The 19,959-nt window shown below is 47.4% G+C and overlaps 1 protein-coding gene and 1 long non-coding RNA gene across 2 annotated transcripts in view; both read right to left on the reverse strand.

Moving 5' to 3' along the window:
• Window positions 1–909: 909 nt before the first annotated feature.
• LOC142899534 (uncharacterized) overlaps window positions 910–19,959 on the reverse strand; it is an 87,900-nt gene continuing 68,850 nt past the window's right edge. The window contains exon 2 of the long non-coding RNA XR_012928782.1: window positions 910–2,587. This is a non-coding gene — a long non-coding RNA (uncharacterized LOC142899534). The remainder of the gene's footprint in view (window positions 2,588–19,959) is intronic.
• Window positions 910–19,959, reverse strand: part of zeb1b (zinc finger E-box binding homeobox 1b) — a 39,898-nt gene continuing 20,848 nt past the window's right edge. Inside the window, exons 2-8 of the mRNA XM_076043161.1 lie at window positions 17,901–18,047; window positions 11,550–11,711; window positions 9,264–9,469; window positions 8,892–8,997; window positions 6,667–8,345; window positions 5,258–5,432; window positions 910–3,667 (exon numbers count right to left, since the gene is read on the reverse strand). Of these exons, the coding sequence (XP_075899276.1) occupies window positions 3,033–3,667; window positions 5,258–5,432; window positions 6,667–8,345; window positions 8,892–8,997; window positions 9,264–9,469; window positions 11,550–11,711; window positions 17,901–18,047 (3,110 nt within the window). The 3' untranslated portion in view covers window positions 910–3,032. The remainder of the gene's footprint in view (window positions 3,668–5,257; window positions 5,433–6,666; window positions 8,346–8,891; window positions 8,998–9,263; window positions 9,470–11,549; window positions 11,712–17,900; window positions 18,048–19,959) is intronic.

Consider the following 19,959-nt stretch of genomic DNA (forward strand, 5'->3'; position numbering starts at 1 on the left):
GAGTTGGGGGAAATTGTTTGTTCTCCTCAGTGCCGCAGTCATAATGAGGCAATGGCCTGAGGTCAACTTTGAAGATGGCAGCATGCAAGGCGTCGGTTGACGTCGCACTTATTAGCCTCCTGCACCACCTGATGCTCCCACAGGGAACGCAAGCCTCTCGGTTTGACAATCCCGGTCTTGGAGCAGATCTGAACTGCGGCCCCTGAAGGATGTTCTTATCTCGACCGGTTACTAATGGATGAACCACCCCACGGTGGCCAAGTGGTTTAGCGCTGCTGCCTCGCAGCTAGAAGGCCGTGGGCTCGATTCCGGGTTTTTTTTTTTTTTTTTTTTTTTTTACAACCGTGACGCGTAAAAGCAGGGGGGAAAATCAAATACGTTCAAACTCATATACCTTTTTTTTTATTTTTATTTCATTTTATTTTATTTTTTAAATAAATATAATAATGGTTGAATGGACCACACCCGAAAAGAAAATCACAAGGAAAGCCAGCAGATGGTAGTTGGTGCATTTTATTGTGAGATGGGAGTCATAAAAAAAACAAAAAACAAAAGAAAGTGAAACAAATGAAAAACAAACAATAGAACGGCATTTAAAATGAGGCCTAAAAGTGGCTGTGGTCTTGACACGAACATGTTAAGAAACAGAGTTGGTACAAGTAACATTAGAAAGTAAACGTCAACATTTTGGCTTGTCAAAAAAAAAACCAACAACAATAAAATAATAAAAGGACAGTTTGTGTGGTTATAGGGCAAGCTTTCAATAGAATGGCACACATCCATGCAATAAGACATACTATTAGTTAAAAAAAAAAAAAAAAAAAAATCAGTAGCTTCATATTAGAGTGGGCAATAAAAAGTGAAAAATAACGTGAGAATGGACACGGGGGAAGTTAAAGATTCCGTTCTTTTATTTGTTCGCAGGGTACCAGTTTCTCCCCCATCCAAGGAAAACTCTTGGAAAACTTCCTCCAAGTGAACCAGTGAGTCTCACCTGGTTCCGCTTGCCAAGCTTGTGGTTCTCTTGCCTTTTTTCATCTCGCCCTCTCCAGCCCCCAGCCCCCCCCACCCCCTTACTAAAATATATTATTGTATTAATACAAACTACAGTATTGTACACTACATTATGTAATAAATAACCATGACGGAAAAACAAAACAAAACGACATACACATATATATAAAAAATAAACACATAAATACAAAACTTTAAAACAGATACATCCATGTTGCCTGGGGGTGGGTGGGGGGGGTTAACACTGACGTTGCTGAAAACACTGTGTGCAAACACTGAAACGGAACACAACACGACGACAAAACTTAAATAAAACTGAAATTAATACTGACAGGTAGAAAAAAAAAAAAAAAAAAAAAAAAAATGATGCAGAATTAAAGTTATAGGCTTTGTTTTTCTCTCTGACCACGTCATTGTTACCTGAAGAGACGAGTGCACCGGATACGCTTCGAGAGGGCGGGCGGCAGGCCGTTGAAAAGCGAAGTTCTCGTAGCCGCCCGGGTTAAAAAAAAAAAAAAAATGTTTTCAAAATGAAACTAATCGGGTGAACTAATCGGAGATCTACGGCGCGAAAAAACATGCATTTCGCGAAAACGCCGCCTCTCTTTGCGTTGTGGCAGTAAAACTGAAGTCAACAGTGTTTCGGCTTCATAGTTGACCCGGGACCTCGCGACGTCTGATCCCAGCAGGTTGACGAACGTTGATTCAGTGGCACGTTTTGTCAGTCTTCTGTTGGATTTTTTTTTTTTTTTTTTAATCTTATTTTTTTTTCTTTGCATAAATCTAGGTGTTGAGAAAAAAAAAAAAAAAGTCCCGCGGAAGGTAAGACAGTTGGTTAAGTGTTGGACCAGAGCAGGTGGAAGCGGGTGCGGAAGACGGATGGATGGATGGGTGGGTTGGGTGGATGAGAAAAACAACGTTGTTCTTCGTCCTCGCGTGAGCTACATGAAGAGCAGCACGTGGTAGCATCCCAAACTTCCAAACTTAAGAGTTTCAAACATGAATTATTTTCTTCAATTTTGTCAATTTTGCTGCAATTTTTCTTTTTCTTTCTTTCTTTCTTTCAGATAACAGAATTAAATTGCTTGACAAAACGCCTCCAGAACGATCCACGGCCCGCTGTTTTAAGCTTGGCTAAGCAGCGTCTTCTAATGGGCACGAACAGCAGTATTGACTTTCCCATTTAAGCCCAATCATTGAAAAAAAAAAAAAAAAGACAAACCTTTGTTTGTTTGTTTGTTTTTTGTGTTTTCGCTTTAAACACAGGACATGAAGAAACTTCCACAACTCTCTCACCTGCTTGCCAATGTTTGTCTGTTTGTTTGTTTGTTTGTTTGTTTTCCTTAAGGCCCGCAACACAATCAAAGGAAATCAAAAGATCGCGACGATGATTCACATGGCGATGAATCCAAACACGACGTCATGCTCACGTCTGCCCGGGGGCGACAGCGCGGTACCTTTAGTGCAGTAATACTGAGTGGTCAAAACAACCCCTCCGCTTTCAACCACAGGTAAACCAAGCCACTTGTAGTGCACAGGATTTCTCGTAATTCTCTTCCATCTTCAGAAAATACTGATTTTTTTTTTTTTTTTTTTTTTAGTACATTGGCAATAAAAAGGTATAGAAACATCTTCCAAATGTACAGCTTTCAAAGGTTAAAACGCGAGCGACAAAGTCAGTAACACTGATAAAGGAAAACCCCCCTAGGTGTTTTAGTAATAAAACATTACCTAAAAACGTGTTCACCTCCGCAGCTTCCAAAGTCTGTAGAATGTGTTTGCCTTGTTTGTTTTAAAAGTGTCTTGGACTTTTTCTTTTTAAAAAGTGAAGTATCTCTCTTTTTTTTTTTTTCCCTGCGGAAAAAGTCACAGTTTTTCTTTTTTTTTTGTGTGTGTGTGTGTGTATTTTTTTTTTTTATCAGGCACCTGGATTTCTACACAGTAGTGAAATAACAACCATTCATCATCATCATCATCATCATCATCATCGTCACCTGCTGCTGCTGCTTCCCAACCGTCTACTGAGAGGAGGAACGGGTCTCCGCGGCCACTCCCTCTCCTTCCGTCGCACCTTCACCCGCCGTGTCCATCCCCTCCTCTTCCTCCTCCTTAACTCCTTCCTGGAGGCTCCTCGGCGCCTCCTCCTGCCAGGCGTCGTCCTCTTCCTCCTCCTTGACCTCTCCGTCCCCCGCGAGCGCAACCTCCTGCTCCTCCTCCTTCTCCTCCTCTCTGTCGTCACCAATCTTCACCACTTGGACGCCACTCACGTCTTCCTTCTCCTCCTCCTCGTCCTCCTCACTCCCCTCCTCCTCCTCCTCCTCCTCCGCCTCCTCCACCTCCTCGTCGCGCCCCTCCGGTTGTTGCCACGGCCCCCGGCCCGGCAGCCCCGCCTGGGACTCCATCTCCACCTCCAGGTCCTCCTCGGGGCTCTGGCGTCCGCCGCCTCCGCCGCCTCCGCCGCCCTGCGCCTCCTTCTTGCAGTAGGAGTAGCGGTGGTTCATGTGCTGCGAGTACGAGCCCGAGTGCGAGAACCGCTTGCCGCACTTGTCGCACTCGTACGGCTTCTCCCCCGAGTGGAGCCGCATGTGCTCGATCAAGTGGTGTTTGTGTTTGAAGGCCTTGCTGCAGATGCCGCACTCGTGGGGCCGCCTCCCTGCAGAGGAGGAGGAGGAGGAGGAGGAAGAAATGTGATAAAAAACAACCTTTGCACCATCAATTTCCGCCACTCTGGGCATCTACGGTGGGGGGGGGGGCATAAAATGTTGCACTTTCGCTTCCTGCAAAGAATTGATGCTTTGTTTGACCTGCTTGAAAGTGGGTTAAATCAAATCACTCCCAGCTGTGGGTTGTTATGACTCAACGGTCCAGTGTGTAATATTCTGAGAGATATTTAAGAAGAAACAGCAAAAAATCAAGCAGTTTTGCATTTTAGATTGCTGCGCTTCCTCACTCAAGTCCCCTGAGGGACTTCGTGTCCTCCCTCTCCCAAGCTTGCCAGTGAACTACGGTGTCCTGCGCGCCCGAACCTGCATACCTCGCCCACCTTCTTCTTCTCTGTTGGTTTATTTGAGGACAGTGCTCACCCTAAATACAAAACCCGCTGTAAGACCAGCTGGATTGTCCACACCAGGCTTCCTTAGAAATACGGCGGCGCAGGATGGCAGCTAATTGAGAGCGAGACCTTTGCAGTACCTTTATGTTCTTATATCCATATAAGAAGCGTTCTCGGAGAGGAAAACCAAATTACATTTATTGTGCTGTGAGTAAACACTTTTATTAATGGACTCATCGGCAGTATTTTGAGCTTTTAGCAGTCTAAAAATCATAAATTACGTCACATTTTACACACTGGACATTTAACTACGAGGTATCCGTGAGGCAACAGCACCCATTGTAAAAATCAAAAAATGACTGATTTCCAGAGCTATGGAACATGGGCACACACCCTTCTGGAAAACTTGGAGAAGCGAAAGAAATCGGTTAATAAATAACCCAGGGAATTGTTCAAAAGAAAGTCAATGAAATGTGTCACAATTTGTTAAAGTTTAGTGCGAGAAAGCAAATAAGTGAAGTGAATTTCCCACTATCTAAAATGACAGGGGTCAGAAAAGCGTCGAGGTTTTCAAGACCAAACATTATTTACAATACCTCTGTGAAGAAAAAAAAAAAAAATAAAATAAAAAAAGTTGTCACGGTGAAGAATCTCCCCAAGGTGTTTTGTGAAAGGTCTAAAAGCTCGAGATCTTCGCGTCATCTTTTTTTCTTTTTTTTTTTTTGAAACAATGCAGCAAAATCGCAACAATGGGGCCGAAAAACCTCGAGGAAGCTCGCCAGCGAGTTTTGCCGATGATGTCATCCTGGAGCTCGGCCAGTGGAATAAGCGTCGAAAATGACTAGCAGAGCTCGCCTCGCTCCCTCTCGCAACACTTGGCTGTTCACACGAGAAGCTGGCAGAGGTGGGGAGTTGGCGGAAACGGACTTCTCAGTCCTCCCCTGTACATGTTGAGTAATACCTGTTGGAATGGAGGTGTCCACCCTGCTCTGCACTGTTTCGCAAAAAACAAAAAAAAAAAACAAACAAAAAAAACAAAAAACAAAAAAAAAATCCCCCTTTTTCTTCTGTTCTGTTGCTCAAACTCTGACTCATGTTTCCACCGAGCGGCGGACGATTTCTGGGTGCGCGTTCTCTTCAGTCCCAGTCTCGGCAGCGCTTCGCGGGAAGTTTTTTGCGGCGGGCGCTCACCTGTGTGTTCGTATTTGTGTCTCAGCAGCGAGCTGCTCTTCTGGAAGACCTTGTCGCACAGGTCGCAGGCGTACGTGCCGCTGTCCGTCTTCTTCGTCTTCTTCCTCTGAGGCCCCGAGTCGGAGTCGCTCTGCTCCTCGACGGCAGAGAGGCCCTCGGGGTCCTGCCTCTCCTCCTGGAGAAAATGAGAAGATGACTTTCGGCAACTCATGACAGACAAACAGCCAGGAAAAAAAAAAAAAAAGATTTTTTTTTTTTTTTTTTAATGGCGGAAAAACAGAGGGACATCGTGTCACTCTCGTGGCTTCCCTTTGCAGAATGCTTAGGTCTGTGGGCGAGCACCAACCAATCGCCTGCTGACCAGGAAGAAACTTTTTCGGCCCGTTTCCCTCCCCAACCGACTCACATTCTGTCTTCTTTGGAGGACAAAGCGTCTGCGGACGCGGCAATAATACATGACGTTGGGCAACATTGGACAATACATCTATTGGCCCAGCGCGGCGGATCGATGCATATTCACACCTGACAATAACGCCGATGGAGACAGAGACCTGCCGTTGAAAACAGATTGCTCTGGATCAATGGAGGCTCTGTGGTGAAGCGCAGCCTCACGTCCCCTTGCATGACGGCACTGCGAGATCAGTCACACGCGAGCGGAGAAATCTACATAATTGCCGACCCCTTGGGTGTCTGCACAATGAAGAACTAATGGCCGTCCTTTTCACAAAGCACTTTCTATATGTCTTATTAATTCGATTTTGCTTTGTTTCACGTCGTGAATTGTTTTTTTGTTTTTGTTTTTGTTTTTGTTTTGTTTTGCTTTTATTGAGGAAGGAGTCGTGATCTTGACCAAATGCTGTGACCGGCTGCTCCAAACGTAGAGATAGACTCGAATCTCGGTGCAAGTCACTGGCCTTTAATAAACCAATCAGCACAAAATGATTGGCTGCTCGAAGAAGCTAAAGGCAGCAATGCAATATTGACTTGACACAGGATGAACTAATGTTAACTTTTACAATATTTACAATTGCTGGACACAGTTTTTTTTTTTTTTTTTTTTTTTAAATCGACTAAGCTGGTTGCTAGCTAAAGGACTGTGCTCGGATGAGTTAAAGGCAACCATAATTATACCAATCACTTTTCCTTTCAGCCTGCGGTAAGGAACTACAAATTATTCCAAATCTCAGAACCATTCCAGAAAACAATATATTATTATTAATATATTGTGCCATTTGTGACATTACAAAAGGCAGCGATTTCCTTGTGGTTTTGGAACACAGATTCTGAAATTATAGTCCAGAAAGGAAAAGCCAAAAAAAAAAAAAAATCTTTCCTTAATTCCCAAGCAAATAAGCTCATTTCCTCGACTAAAATTACACCGCGCAAAAACAAGGGACTGGTTTGCGCACCTTGACTCCATTGAGGTGGATGATCTCCTGCATCTCTGTCCCTGCAGGGCTGTTTGCTGTAGTGGTATAGGTATAAGCCAGCTGGGGGATCAGGATGGTTTGGTGGTGGTTGCTGCCGTTAGTGGTCAGTGTCCTGTGGCAATGCATTGCGGCTACACTCTCAAAGGGTTTGGCACTGGGATGGCTTTTTTCGCGCGGCGCTCCGAGGCCGACGAGGAGGGCCGATCCGTCTTTCTTCGTGCAAGTTAAGTTCAGGGGCTCGTCCCCATTGGTCGGGCCGAGGGAGTGGGAGGGGTCCATGCCCAACGCTCGCTCCGTTTCCTCCCTCAACGGCTTTGGCAGCGACAGGTCCAGGGGTCCCTCGGCGTTCTGCGGAGGACGCCCTCGGACGGGACCACCGCTGGCTGTCAGGTTTACCGGCACGGGCGATGGCGGCGAGCTGCGAGCACCATTGACCTCCGCCGTGGCGCCCTCTGGAGGGCTGTCCTGGGTCACGCAGGGGGTTACGAGCGCGGCGTCCCTCCCCGGGACCGGGGACACCACGCTGCCGGCTTCACGCGCGTCCTCTCCGCCTGCCGAAGGCGATCCGGGAGCTCCCAGTGACACCTGGCCCTCGCGCCCCGTGTCCAACCACTTTTTGACCACGTGCGCTGGCAGGCTGAGCGAGTCCGCGATCTCGGACAGCTCGCCCTTGGAGGACTCGGCGCTCAGGGCGAAGCAGGCTTTGAGCAGGGACAGGAGGTTTTTGGGCTGCTTGCAGAGTCCTCCCTCCGACAGCAGGCTCGCTACCGCGGCGGACTCGGGCTTACCGAGGCCCCGTCCGTTCAGGCCGAGCCCCTCCGCCTTGCAGTGGTCGAGGGCCGGGATTGTTTCCAGCCCAGCGGGGCAACTATCACACAGCAGGCAGGTTTTAGTGGTCTTTTCCTCCTTCTCGTTTGTCTCCCTGGGCCTGCCGACGGTGAGGTCTTCCGGGATCTTCTGGAGGCTAAACATGTCAGTAGTTCCCGGGGCTTGCGGGCCGGACTCGGCCTCTTTTTTCAAGTTGTGGGCCGCGAGCCGGCCCCGGTTGGCGTCCACGCTGTAGTTGATGATGATCTGCGCGCTCCCGTCGACCGACTGCCCCACGACAGGCAGACTTATGGCAGAGACGAGCTGCTGCGGGAGCGTTCCGGCGGTCAGCGTCTGATTTTTGCCGGCGCCCACCAGCGCCTGGCGGACGACGTTGCCGTCCACCGCCGCCCTGAGGGCGTTGTGCAGGTCGGCCAGGTTGATGCTGATGGGCGACACCAAACCCAAGGCGGGCAGCACCACGGCCTGCACCGTGCCCTGCAGGGGGGCCGCGGCTCCGACGCTGAATATCCCAGCGCTCACTGCTGGGGTGGGCAACGCCACGGGCTTGTACTCGTCGTCCGCAGGCTCAGTTTTGATCCGGTTGGCCAAGAGCTGCTCCCGCTGCAGCGGCTTGTCGTACCCCAGCTTCTCTCTCGTGCGGCCGCGCGGGGCCGAGGACGGGGGAGCGCTGGGCGACGCGTCCCGGTTCTGGGCTTCGGCGCCCGCAAAGTGCGGCCGGCCGTTGATTGAGACGACGCGGATGCACTTCTTGCTGCTGATGTGCGAGCTGTAGGAGCCAGAGTGGGAGAAGCGCTTCTTGCAGTTGGAGCACTCGTAGGGCTTCTCTCCTGCAACGACATCAGCGGATTAATGGAGCTAAACGAGCGGGCGAGGCTATTAGCCGCACGGCGAGGAAGGTAATGCTTTTTCGTAATGTTCAGAGGCTGATGCGATGGCGACGCTGGGAAAATGCCCCGCTCTAATTGCGCTCCCGTGGCGCCAAAAGAAAACATAACCGCGGCAAATCAAGCAAGACCTGAAGAGTAAGAGGAAGAAGGACGCCTTTGTTTATTATTCATCCCACGTTGGGGAAAAATTAGCATAGTTATAGCGACATCTACAATGCAAAGAGAATAATTTTTTAAAAAAAAGAGTGCAAATAGTGAATTAAAAAGAAATACATTAATTTCTCCATACATGTTATTTACATATGTGTGCAAGTGTTAAAAAAAAGAAACAACACAATTAGCATCTGAATACAGGGAGTTCGCCCAAACGTTAAAAAAAAAAAAAGTGTTCAATAGACATCGCAGCCGAAATGGACTTTCGTGCACACTCGCTCACACAAACACGCGCACACACTTTGCGTTGGTGACAGAGGTTGTCTCGCTCACCGCTATGGATGCGTAGGTGCTCCTTCAGGTGATGCTTGTATTTGAACGCTTTGCCACACTCAGTGCATTTAAACTTACGGTTGCCTGCCGCCGGCATCGCGTGTCTCTGTCGGACAAGGAAAGAGCGGACTTGGTGACATGCAACACACACACACGCACACAAAAAACAAAACAAAAACAACAACCTTTACACTGCAACTTATTCACGACAGGAGTCCACGACTTTTATTGGGACCCTAAAAGTCCGTTTACAACACTTCGATAAATTTGTTTTTTGTCTGCCTTCCGGAAGATCAGACATCAGTTTCAGCAGGAGGTGAAAATCCACCGTGTTTTTCTGAGGCGGTGAACGGAGCTAAACTTTCGTTTTACCTGATTCCGTCCACTCTTGTGAGCCGCCAGGTGCCTTTCCAGCAGTGCGCGGTGAGGGAAGCTGCAGCTGCACTCCGGGCAGCTGAAGGTCTCCTTGGTCTTCTCGTGGCGGTACCTGATGTGCTCCTTCAACGAGCTGTAGCGCTTGTAGCCGCGCGTGCAGTACGGGCAGGTGAGCAGCTGGGAGAACAAATCGGGTGGAGTTCCTGAGTGAGGGGAGAAGAAGAAAAAAAAAAAAAAAAAGACGACAGGTGGAGAGAGCGATGAGAGTGGCTCGTAGTGGTGGAAATTGGTCTTGATGTCGAGACTGGGAAGACCGGGGATTTTTGATCGAGAGTCTCGGTCGAGACTCAGCCAACGCTGCAGTGACACGATAACAAAAGGAAGGAAATCTTTTGTTTTGGCCTCTCAGAACTTTGAGGTCTTTCACAACCACCATGAGGGAGATCGGTGTGCTTTTGGTGTTGAGCTCAGACATTACAGGTTTCAACGCATTTGGTCCACGTTCGGCATACAATCAATTTCAGTTAAATTATTTCAAGTTAATTAAAAAAAAAAAATTTTTTAGGAAGTTTTAGCGAAGTTGTTTTTTTTTGGTTTTTTTTTTTTGAAAATGGTTCAAAATCGCTGCAAAATGTTAACCAAACGAAACATAATGAACTAAAATAAAGATATTGGTCATTTGTTCTGTTTCGTGATTTTTCCTTTGATACATATATATATATATATATATATATACAGTCTTTGTCTTGTCTCCATCTCAAGGCTCTCTAGCCTCGACCGTGTCCTGGTCTCGGCTGGTTGGTTGCAGTTTCGACTACATCACCGGTCTTTACACACACGGTCAATGGAGAGGTGATGTTTTTTTTTTTTTCACGGTTGCTGTTGCACATGACTGGCTAACACTAACAGCCCTGGCCAGTCTCAGCGAGGTCACTCCCCCTCAGGTAAACAAATGCCAGGTAACCAACTGGAAAGAGGCCGATGCGTAGCATTGCCTCCCCGCTGCTGAGATTATTGGCAAGTCGATAACAGGACGAACAGTACAAGCTGCTTACTTGGCACTCTGCATGCTCCTGATGTTTCTTATTGCCTATTGTGCGTTTTTAGAAGGAAAAAAAAAAGAAAAAAAAGACAAAAAAAAAAAGACAAAAAACACCCACACGCGAACACACCAGAAACCAGGGCTGGCCAACAGAGGGTCTGAGTTTCACCAACTCCCACACAGATTAAAGCCCGACTTGGTTAACAGGTGATGTATGTAGTTCCCTGGCGGGCTCGGCGGGGGCCTCGCGATGCGTACACTGCTGACGGATTATCGCCCACAAAGCTGTGATTCACAGCTCGCAACATACGTGACAAATTGACTCAGGTGTTTCCTTTTTTTTTTTTTTTTTCTTTTCTTCTTCCCCCTCCTGAGTCGCCATCCTGCTCTTCTCTCTTCTCTTCCTCCCTCGGTGTTAAGACAAAGCCAAAAGCCAATACAAAGGCCTCAGTGTGCAGCACTTTAAAAAAAAAAAAAAAAAAAAATCAAAGTGTGATTTTGCTGGAGAGTCTGTTCATGGGGGTCGGGGAATTACCTGAGGTGAGACGGGGGAGTATTAGAATAGAATAGAATAGAATGCCTTTATTAATCCCACATTGTGGATTGTGGACATTTCCATAATTACAGCAACAATATGGTGCAAAAGAAGGGAAATTACATCAATTAAAAATCAATAAGAGGAAGAGGAAAACCAAGATATTTGCATTCCGTGGGCAGTTGGATTATTCCACAAGTTATCTACATATTGACATATGAATTAGTGTTTTGTTGCACCTTTATGAAATGTAAGGGCTTGACAAGATTGCGCTCCCCTCTCTGCGACTAAGCTCTCCCGAGCTTGCCAGTGAACTACAGTAGCCAGCGCACACAAACCTGGATACCTCGTCCACCTTCTTCTTCTTTGGTTTATTTTGTCGGACGGCAGAGTTCAACACTAAATATGAAATGCGCTGTCAGGCAGCTGGATTGTCCACACCAGGCTTCCTTAGAAATACGGCGGTGCAAGACGGCAGCTAACAGGGAGAAAGTCCCCTATTGATCTCTGGATATTCTTGTATGAACCATTCCAAGGGTAAGAAAAACCAAATGAGCTTTTACCAATATAAAAATCGTAAATCAAGCCAAATTTGTATTTGTGTATTTCTGGGCTTTATTTTTCTTTTGCCTGAAGATAAATGTGCTAAATGGTGAAAGAGAGAGAGAGAGAGAGAGAGAAAAAAAAAGGGATGGATGTCAGGTACCGTTCTCATCACTGAAAGTGGCGTCCGGTGAAGCCTCCCGCTGGCGCTCGTCCTCAGGGGCCTCTGGGTAGATGACGGCCGTGTCCCTCTGTTGAAGCATCTCCTCCACCAGCGTGTCTCTGCTCATGTCATCCTCACCATCTGACCCGCAGTCTTCCTTGACTGCGAAACGCACGGAGGCGCACTGATGAGCAATCGCGAGGGAATTTATTGCTTGATCTCATTAATTTTTTTTCTTTCTTCTTTTCATTCTTTCCGTACATACTGCCGAGCCCCTTCCGTTGCAACGGGCTCTACAGCCCGGAAATGGGGCACGCAACCACATACTGTAGAGGCCTACTCGATCTGTGATGATGATGATGACGACGACGACGACGACGACGACGACGACGACGACGACGACGACGACGACGATAATGTGACGATAACAATACGCGATGTACGAGCAGCAAGCCCTTTGTTCCGCCTGAATAGCAACCCTTTTGATAGTGCTTTGTGAGCCGGGGCCAGATCATTTGGGACCGAGTCCAAGCCTACGTAGGTAGCATTAACACTGTCGTGATGTACTGTGTTGGTTTGGCTGCAGACGTAGCACACAAATGCATGCGCGCGCTCAAACGTTCACTTGAGAGGTTCGGCCCTCAGGCTAAGATCATATCCGAGCAAATTGGTCTGAATGCTGGAGGTTCACCGCTCATGAGCGCTATTAGGAGTATTGAGTTAGACTAGGCTTTAGAGTGCACTCACGCAAGGTCTGCAGCTAAGAACTATAATCAAAGTTCTGTTGATTGGTCCCAATCGCTTGCGTGGCACCCACTCCTCTCACTCTGTTGTGCCTCACCTGCAGACTGCACAACCGTCAAGAGTCATGCTGATGAGTCTCCGACAACAGGTTCCCAAAATATATCATACCGTCATCGTCATATCACAACATTCGTCTGCTTTGTCCGGATTTTTTTTTTTTTTTTTTTGCGTTTAGTTTTTTAACGTCTGCAACTTGCAAGGCAAACTGACAGCCCCCCCCCCCCCCATGTAGGATAGACACGCGTGCTTCAACTGAGGCAGCTTCTCTGTGTGAGGGGAGATTGTGAGAACATGTCTGCAGAGGGGATTTTGCTGAGAGAGTTCATCTAATTGGATCAATTACTGTATACTGTGTATATATATATATATAAAAAATAAAAAAAACGAATTACCCTAAACTCAACACACTGGCAATTGTATGAAGACAAAGCTGGCAAACACCTGGCCAAGTATCACCTTCGCCATGAAGTCGTGACCCAAATTTATTCCACAAAAATAAAAGCGCTAGCCAACTGTCTATCGTGTCTCGTAAATAAGTCATCGGAATTATTGAATAAATAATAAATGGCCAGCATTCTGTCTCTCTCTCTCTATCTCTCTCTATATATATGTATTGAACCCCACCCCACCCTCCCCTTTACAAAAAAAAAAAAAAAAAAAAAAAGGGAAACTCCCAACGAAGCCACAAAACCCAATCAAAACAGCTCCGCCAGCCACTTTTGGGTTGCGAGCCACCAGTTGAGAGACACTGGTTGAAATCACAGGGCCATCCTTTTTCTGTTCGATATCTGCAACACAATATACCGGTAACAGTAACAGTATCCCAGGGAGGCATTTCCCTCCGCCGGCCAACCTTTGCCCCGGAGGCTTCCTGCGACCGTGCAAGCCAAGCCAAGCCAAGCCCGACTTGTTTGCGATTGTGTCTCGGATTGGGATGTCAAGTGATAAGGTTTTGCACCGACGGCTCGAATGGGCAACGATCACTCGTTGGGGGATGTTGTGCTTGAAATCCCACCAACAAGGAGGCTCGGTCGAGAATAGATGTTGAGGTATTTGCTTATCTCTGGCTGCTCACAAGCTGGACATTTCATCTTCTTTTTTTCTGTCTGGAGGGTCGACTCACGATCTGCATGTGCATCGCAGACGCAGGATACACCAGTGAGGGGGGCGGGGGCGGGGGGGGGGGATTATTTTGAAAATGTCGGATGTCATTTTTCTGTGAGAGCCTCCAGACTTATCTTTACATTGTAATAACACGTGCCGAAAACTTGAAAACTAAATTAAAATTCAAAAAGAAGTTAGCTAAGCTAGCGGCCACATCAGGAGCGACTGCACTTGTGCTACATACACTGCTGCTGTTAGAACACGCGGCAGTGGATAGTGACTTGTTCTGATTTGTTTTCGGCAGTTTTGATGAGACGACGAATCAGGCAGTCATAAGAAGTCGTCAATAAAGCAAACGTGTACTTCATTCTGATGAGGTCTCGTTAATTCATACAGGCCAGCGACGACCGTTTGGAGCACATAGTGCCGCTGGTCCGACGCACACTCGGCCTCTCCCCTGTCATCTGGTGCCACGGGAAACTTTATCAGATGAGGGTTTTCCTGGACTGTGAGCTGAGATGCAATCACAGCTAGGGGGCCAAAGAGCCCGTGACACCGTACAATCAAGGGGAATGAAAAAACTACCTTTGTTTAGAAGTGTCTCACTCACAAAGGGAGAGTTTAAATTGGACGCAAACCTGAGTTTGAGATGAGGAGGAGGAGGAGGAGATTAGTGGGCCACCTTTTAGAGGCGCGCCAGGGAGACTTCTCTCTCTACATATAAATTGTGAGGTATATATGGACGAAAGATACTCTTTTAAACCAGGGGAGGGCAAACTTTTTTTTGACCGCGTGGGGCCACAATGGGTTCTAAAACGCGATAGAGGAGACGGAGCAGCGGCAGATGGATGGAGTGTTTTGGTGAGCCACCCCACAGGAGGAAAAAAAAACATATCATGGGATATGTAGAAAACGTGTTCATTGAAAATGAACTAAAGCAACAAAATCAAAAACAAAATCAGTGTCTTTGAAGCCCCGTGGAATTTAGCTCTTTATTGAAATGACTCTTAAAACAATGGGGAAAAAAATGGATGAAATGCAGCTATTTCATGACTTACTTACTATTAATTTAATTTCTTTAAGTTCAGCGGAACTGAATACAAAGTTCAATGGGCCGCACATGGCCGCCCCTGTTCTAAACACTTCAACTATTTTCTCTGTGTCTAAACGTGTGGCTAAATATGTCTGTGGAGATTCATTTATCCAGTTAGAAAGCTCTTCTAAAGAGGATTTCTTTTTTAATTTTTAAAACACCGCACATGAAGAACAAATTCAAAAACACCAAAGACCAGTTTAAGGACAGCAACGTACGAAGCAAGCGTCAAAACAGTGCCACTGTCCTGAATGGGCCTTCACCAAAGATCCAAAACCAAGAAGAGGCAGAACTTCAAAGGCCAACAGAAGACAAACTTGTCGTTCCACATGTGGCCGGACTGCCTGAGAAGTTCCGAAGGGCTTCTTTTTTTTTTTTCCAAGCGCAACACCCCTGTGCACAAAGCACGCCATGAGACAGCGCTTGGTCCATCCCGAGGATCAGATTCTCAAACACCTAAGGAACGCATACAGAGGAGTGCAAAGAGCTCTCGATTGGGGGGGGGGGGGACGAAACAACTGATGAAGGTGTTTTGGATGGACACCGAAACATCTTACGTTTGTTTGTTCTTGTTGTTGTTTTCGTGTGACATCGCAGAGGGCTGTTCCACCGGCACTGCAAATTTTTCCGTGAGGTGGAGCAAGCACGGGAAAAAAAAAAAAAAAAAAAAAAAAAACAGAAATTCCCGGTGGGGTTCAACTGGCGGGATCGCGTCACGCTGGCTGCAGCGGAGAAACAACGGCGCGCAAAAACAACAACATGGATTGGCACAATCGCGAAGGGCAGCCTCGGGCGCCGATTGAAACGTCCTTCGGCACCTGCAGCTGCGGAGCGCGACGTCAGCCGTCCTGCCCCCAGGAACGGAAGTGGCTACTCGCAACGAGACGTTCAAACTGCGCTTGTTGTGCCACCAGCGCCACCAAGGCTACTTCCTGTGCTTGAAGGTCTCCCACTTGTGCTGGCATTGTTTGTTTCCCCCTCACCCCCTCTCTTTCTTTAATACCTCCCTTCCTGCCCTCAGCAGGAAAGCCGCCACCTGTCTTAGTTGGGAAGCCGGTACCTATTTTCTCGCTCACTGGTTCACAATGAGGTCAAGGTACGCAAGCGTGGTAATATTGTCAGCGGGGCGTTTCTTCGCTTGGCCTGCAGCAGGTTCACAATGAGACGGCTCAACGACTGATGTTGTAATGGCACGTTAAGAAGTGGGGACAAGCGTTAATCCTGACAAGTTCCGTCTTCTGTTCATTTTCAGATCTGTATTTTTTTTTTTTTTTTTTTTTTTTTTTTTTTTTTTTATTTACCCCGTACCCACCAGCAGCTCCATATGAGGGACGTTCCGAAAAACTGTAGGTCTCCAGAACTGCAGTCTTTGTCGGACCTTCACTGGGCAGCTGGAGGTCTGGGGCCGCGCTCCCGTACTTGCGGTAGTGTGCAAGCTAGCCGCGCAGCAGTTCACGAACAAGCAGTGTCGCGAACCGCGTGAACCGCGCGACGACAACAAGCAACGGTAAAGCGATAATCAAAAGCCGACAAAGGGGCCGCGGGGTCCGCGAAAAAACTCTCCCGCTACGGCTGTCAGCACACTCCTTGTAATGGCGTCCCAGTCATTTAAACTTGGGAAGCCGGCGAGTTGCGTGAAATCGCACAAAGTGAGCCCGCAATAAGCCGCCTTTGTTGCGTCCTGTGCGCGCAACAAAGGCGGCTTATGCAGAGAGGGGAGGGCGGGGGTGGCGGGGGTGGCGGGGGTGAACGCGGCTCTGAGGCAGCTTCCCTGTGTGAAAGGAGACTGAAGAACACCGAGATATTGTGAGAAAATGTTGGTGGGGATGGGGGGGGTTTGCTGAGGGGGGGGGGGGGGCGTCTAATTGGATCAATTACTTTTGAGCTGATTTTTGTGTTTCGGATGATGCGCGTAGCGGTGCAAAACAAACGAATTTGCCTCACTTCGACTATTCACTTCTCTATTTGCCTCGCTCGTCGTGTGAAGACAACGCTGGCAAATAGAGAATCGGCGCTGTCGTCCCACACTTGTTTCAGCAAATTATTAGGGAGAAAAAAAAAAACGGGAAAAAAAAAATGATCGGAAAATAAGGGTTAGAAGCTCCTATGGTGGTCTTGTGGTTTAGCTTAATGGAGCAACTCGATAGAATTAGATTCTTGCCCCATCTGCCATCAAATAACATTCACCTGGAGCCGGGGGGGGGGAGTGACGTTTTTATAGCATCAAGCTAACCATTGGTTCACCATCTAACGATGTCATTCGATGATCAAATAAGTAAAAACCCTACGTTAAAACTGCATATTTTATGTGAAATTTCAATACTTGAATTTATACGAAGTGTCTTTACCAGTAGATGCAGCTATTTTCAGCTGACTTCCCAGGATCCCAGGATGCTTTGCAGCAGCACGTAAAGCATCCTGGGATACACAAGTACGCGAAGGACAGTAGCGGTGCAACCTTGGAAATCGGCTAAAACGAGGGCGCATTCCGAGTACGCATTTTGAGCGTCCTAAGGACTTGGGAATTGGGACGAGCCTTCGCGCAGTGCTATGACGCAACTTCCTTTCAAAATGCGCACTTCAAGGACGCAGACCCTGAATTGAGACAGCATTGGTCGTCTATCCGCACCGTCTTTTGCTCGCGTTCTTTGCCATCTTCGCAGCGCTATGCTAGCGAGCGGCTACTTCTGTAAATACACCGGGCTCCGGGTCTTCTTCTCCTTTCGCCTTCAGGGCGTAAAACCACAGCGCCACCTAAGGCCTGGCGTAAGTACTTTCCAGCGTTTCCGTGTACTGGAGGCGTCCCCGAAACATGCGGGACAAAGTGAAGTGCGTCCCGTATCGGTTCATTACGGGACAGGTTTTTTAGTTGCCAAATATGGGACAATCGCGTATTTTACGCTATCTAGACCACAGACGGAAATCAAATGAGGTTTTGTCATTTTCCCTAAAAAAAAAAAAAAAACGGGACAAATTGTGCCCCGGGAGAGGTTTTATTTTTCCCGGGAACAATTCTGGGAAAAGCGGGACGGGTGGCAACCCTAAAAAGAACCCGCGAGACAGAAGAGAAGACGATGACAGCAAACTTCAGGTGAAAGATAAGATCCTCTGCTTTGCCACTGAACACACGGCCACAAAGAGCCTTCAGGACCCACATTTGTTTCCTTATCAGGAAGTGGTGACCCAAATCCAACCCACAAAATAAAAAAGCTGGCCCAGTTTCTTGTTTCATGTCTAGCGAATTGGTACATTTTTGAAATTACTGAATTGAATTGTGTGTCCTGCAAAACAAATACCCAACACTTTCTCTACGAATCAAAACAGCTCCGTGACCCACACATGGCTCTCACCTTCATCCGAGCAGTGTGCTTCGTCTTCGGGCAGAGTGCTGTCGCAGTCCGTCCCGTCCACCTGGCCGCCGTCGGCCTCCACGATGTGCAGCTTGCCCTCATCTTCGGAGTCCGAGCCGGCGTCCACCACCGCACTGTAGTTAGTTACTGCGTCGGGAGACAGACAAACCATTCCCAGTTAAAATGAATCACCGGCCCATCAAGCAACGAGAGTGACTGGTGGCTGGCTGAAAGTGCGGTTTTTGTACACTCAGTGACGATTAGGAGGCTCAACCTCGGGAAACCGTGAGCCAAAGAGGTTGTGTGTCTTTTGTTGTTTAAGTGTATAAAGGTTCGAGGGAAAGGTTGCAGGGAGGTAGGTGAGGGTTGGAGGCCTTCAATTCAAACAGACAGTGTGGCCTGAATGCGATAGCAGTTTTCATATTTATTATTCGCTGTAACGGAACACACATTTATTTATTTTTTTCCTTTTCTGGAGGTTTCCGCGTTTCTTTAGTCGCTCTTGAAAGGTGAGGTTTTAAAAAAAGAAACTGTGAGTCACAAACTGAAGATTTGAAAAGGTTTGAAACAAAACTGTGAGTCACAAACTGAAGATTTGAACCAAACTGTGGGTTACGTGAACCGTGACGCCGTTCCTACGGGGAGACGGCAAGAAGTAGAAGCTCAAGATATGAAAGGACGTCTCCGACGTTGTCGTAGCCAAGTTTAAGGAGGTTAACTCAACCTCTGAGCGAGAACAACGCTCTCGGGGACGAGGAAGAATTTGGCGCGCAAAGCGAGAGCAGCTGCGGTCCCGTACTGCCTGTTTTTAGAATGTGCGAGAAGGGCCCCCTGTGTAGGAGTAGAACTACTTACCGTCCATCAGTAATAGGTGACAAATAAAAACAACCCTCTTTTCCTTAATAAGACCGTGGCCAAACTGAGCAGCAACCGCAGTTGGATGGAGCCCAACGCCGCCGTTAATCTTTGTTTGCGAGGACTTTGCGGAATTGTTTCGGCATTAAAATAACACGCATTGGCGATGAAATCCATGCGACATTTGCCGCCCTCTGGCCCTGTGGGATGTGAGCTGTTGAAATCCAACGGCGCTAGCATTCATCTGGGGAGCATTTGAGCCAATTTGACTCTCTGTCTGTCGTCTGTCAGACTCGATCCCAACGAAACTGACATCGACCCTCTTCCTCTGTTCAAATCCAGACTCCAAACTCACGCTGCTCACTCTGTCTAACTGTGTTGTTCCATTTTATTTTATTCTTTATGACTTCTACTGTGTGTAGCTTTTGTCTGTTGTTTTAACTGCATTTGTTTTGTCTTCGTAAAGTGTCCTTGGGTGTCGAGAAAGGCGCTTCGAAATAAAACCTACTATTCTTATTCTTATTCTAATGACCAGTCACTGGCAACAGGTCGATGTGCCACACATTTTTTTTTTTTTTTTTTGAGTAGTTGCACTAAAATTACACTAATAATAACCACACTGAGCATTTTGCTAAGTGCAGCATTAGCACTTAGCATTTCTGTTCAAAGATTCTCGAGAAAATAGTTTCAAGAGAACAAAATGACTTCGTACACGATAACAAACCTGTTTGAAGGCCTTCGGACAGGTTTTTTTTTTTAGGCATTCGATACAGTTACAAATGGTTTGGAGAAGTCACACTTGGCACCGACAAGGGACCGTGGTCCCCCCCACCCCCCCCTTGCCGACCAGGCTGCATGTTTGGACAGCTGGCCTCATTAGCGCTAGCATGCTAGCACGCGCCGGGTGGCGGACTCCTCCGTGCGGCTGACAGAGCTGGCGAGGGGGACGGCGGAGGATGTGAGGGGCTTGTGACAAAAAAAAAAAAATTCTTCTTGTCCTCGTTATTTGTTCTGTTTGACTTGAACGCCTGACAGGCTAACCTCAGAGTTCTTCCTTGGAACGCAGCACAAATTTCGGACTTCTTTTTCCGGGAAGTTTCCGCACGCTTGTAGTCGTTTTTCAGAGGTGAGGTTTGCACCAAACTGTGAGTTAACAAGTTTTAAGAGGATGTGAAGAACTTGCCATAAAAAAATAAAGTCCTCA

Source organism: Nelusetta ayraudi, unplaced genomic scaffold (assembly GCF_046127955.1).
Source record: "Nelusetta ayraudi isolate G7.1 ecotype Tasmania unplaced genomic scaffold, CSIRO-AGI_Nayr_v1 ptg000073l, whole genome shotgun sequence".
NCBI lineage: Eukaryota > Metazoa > Chordata > Actinopteri > Tetraodontiformes > Monacanthidae > Nelusetta > Nelusetta ayraudi.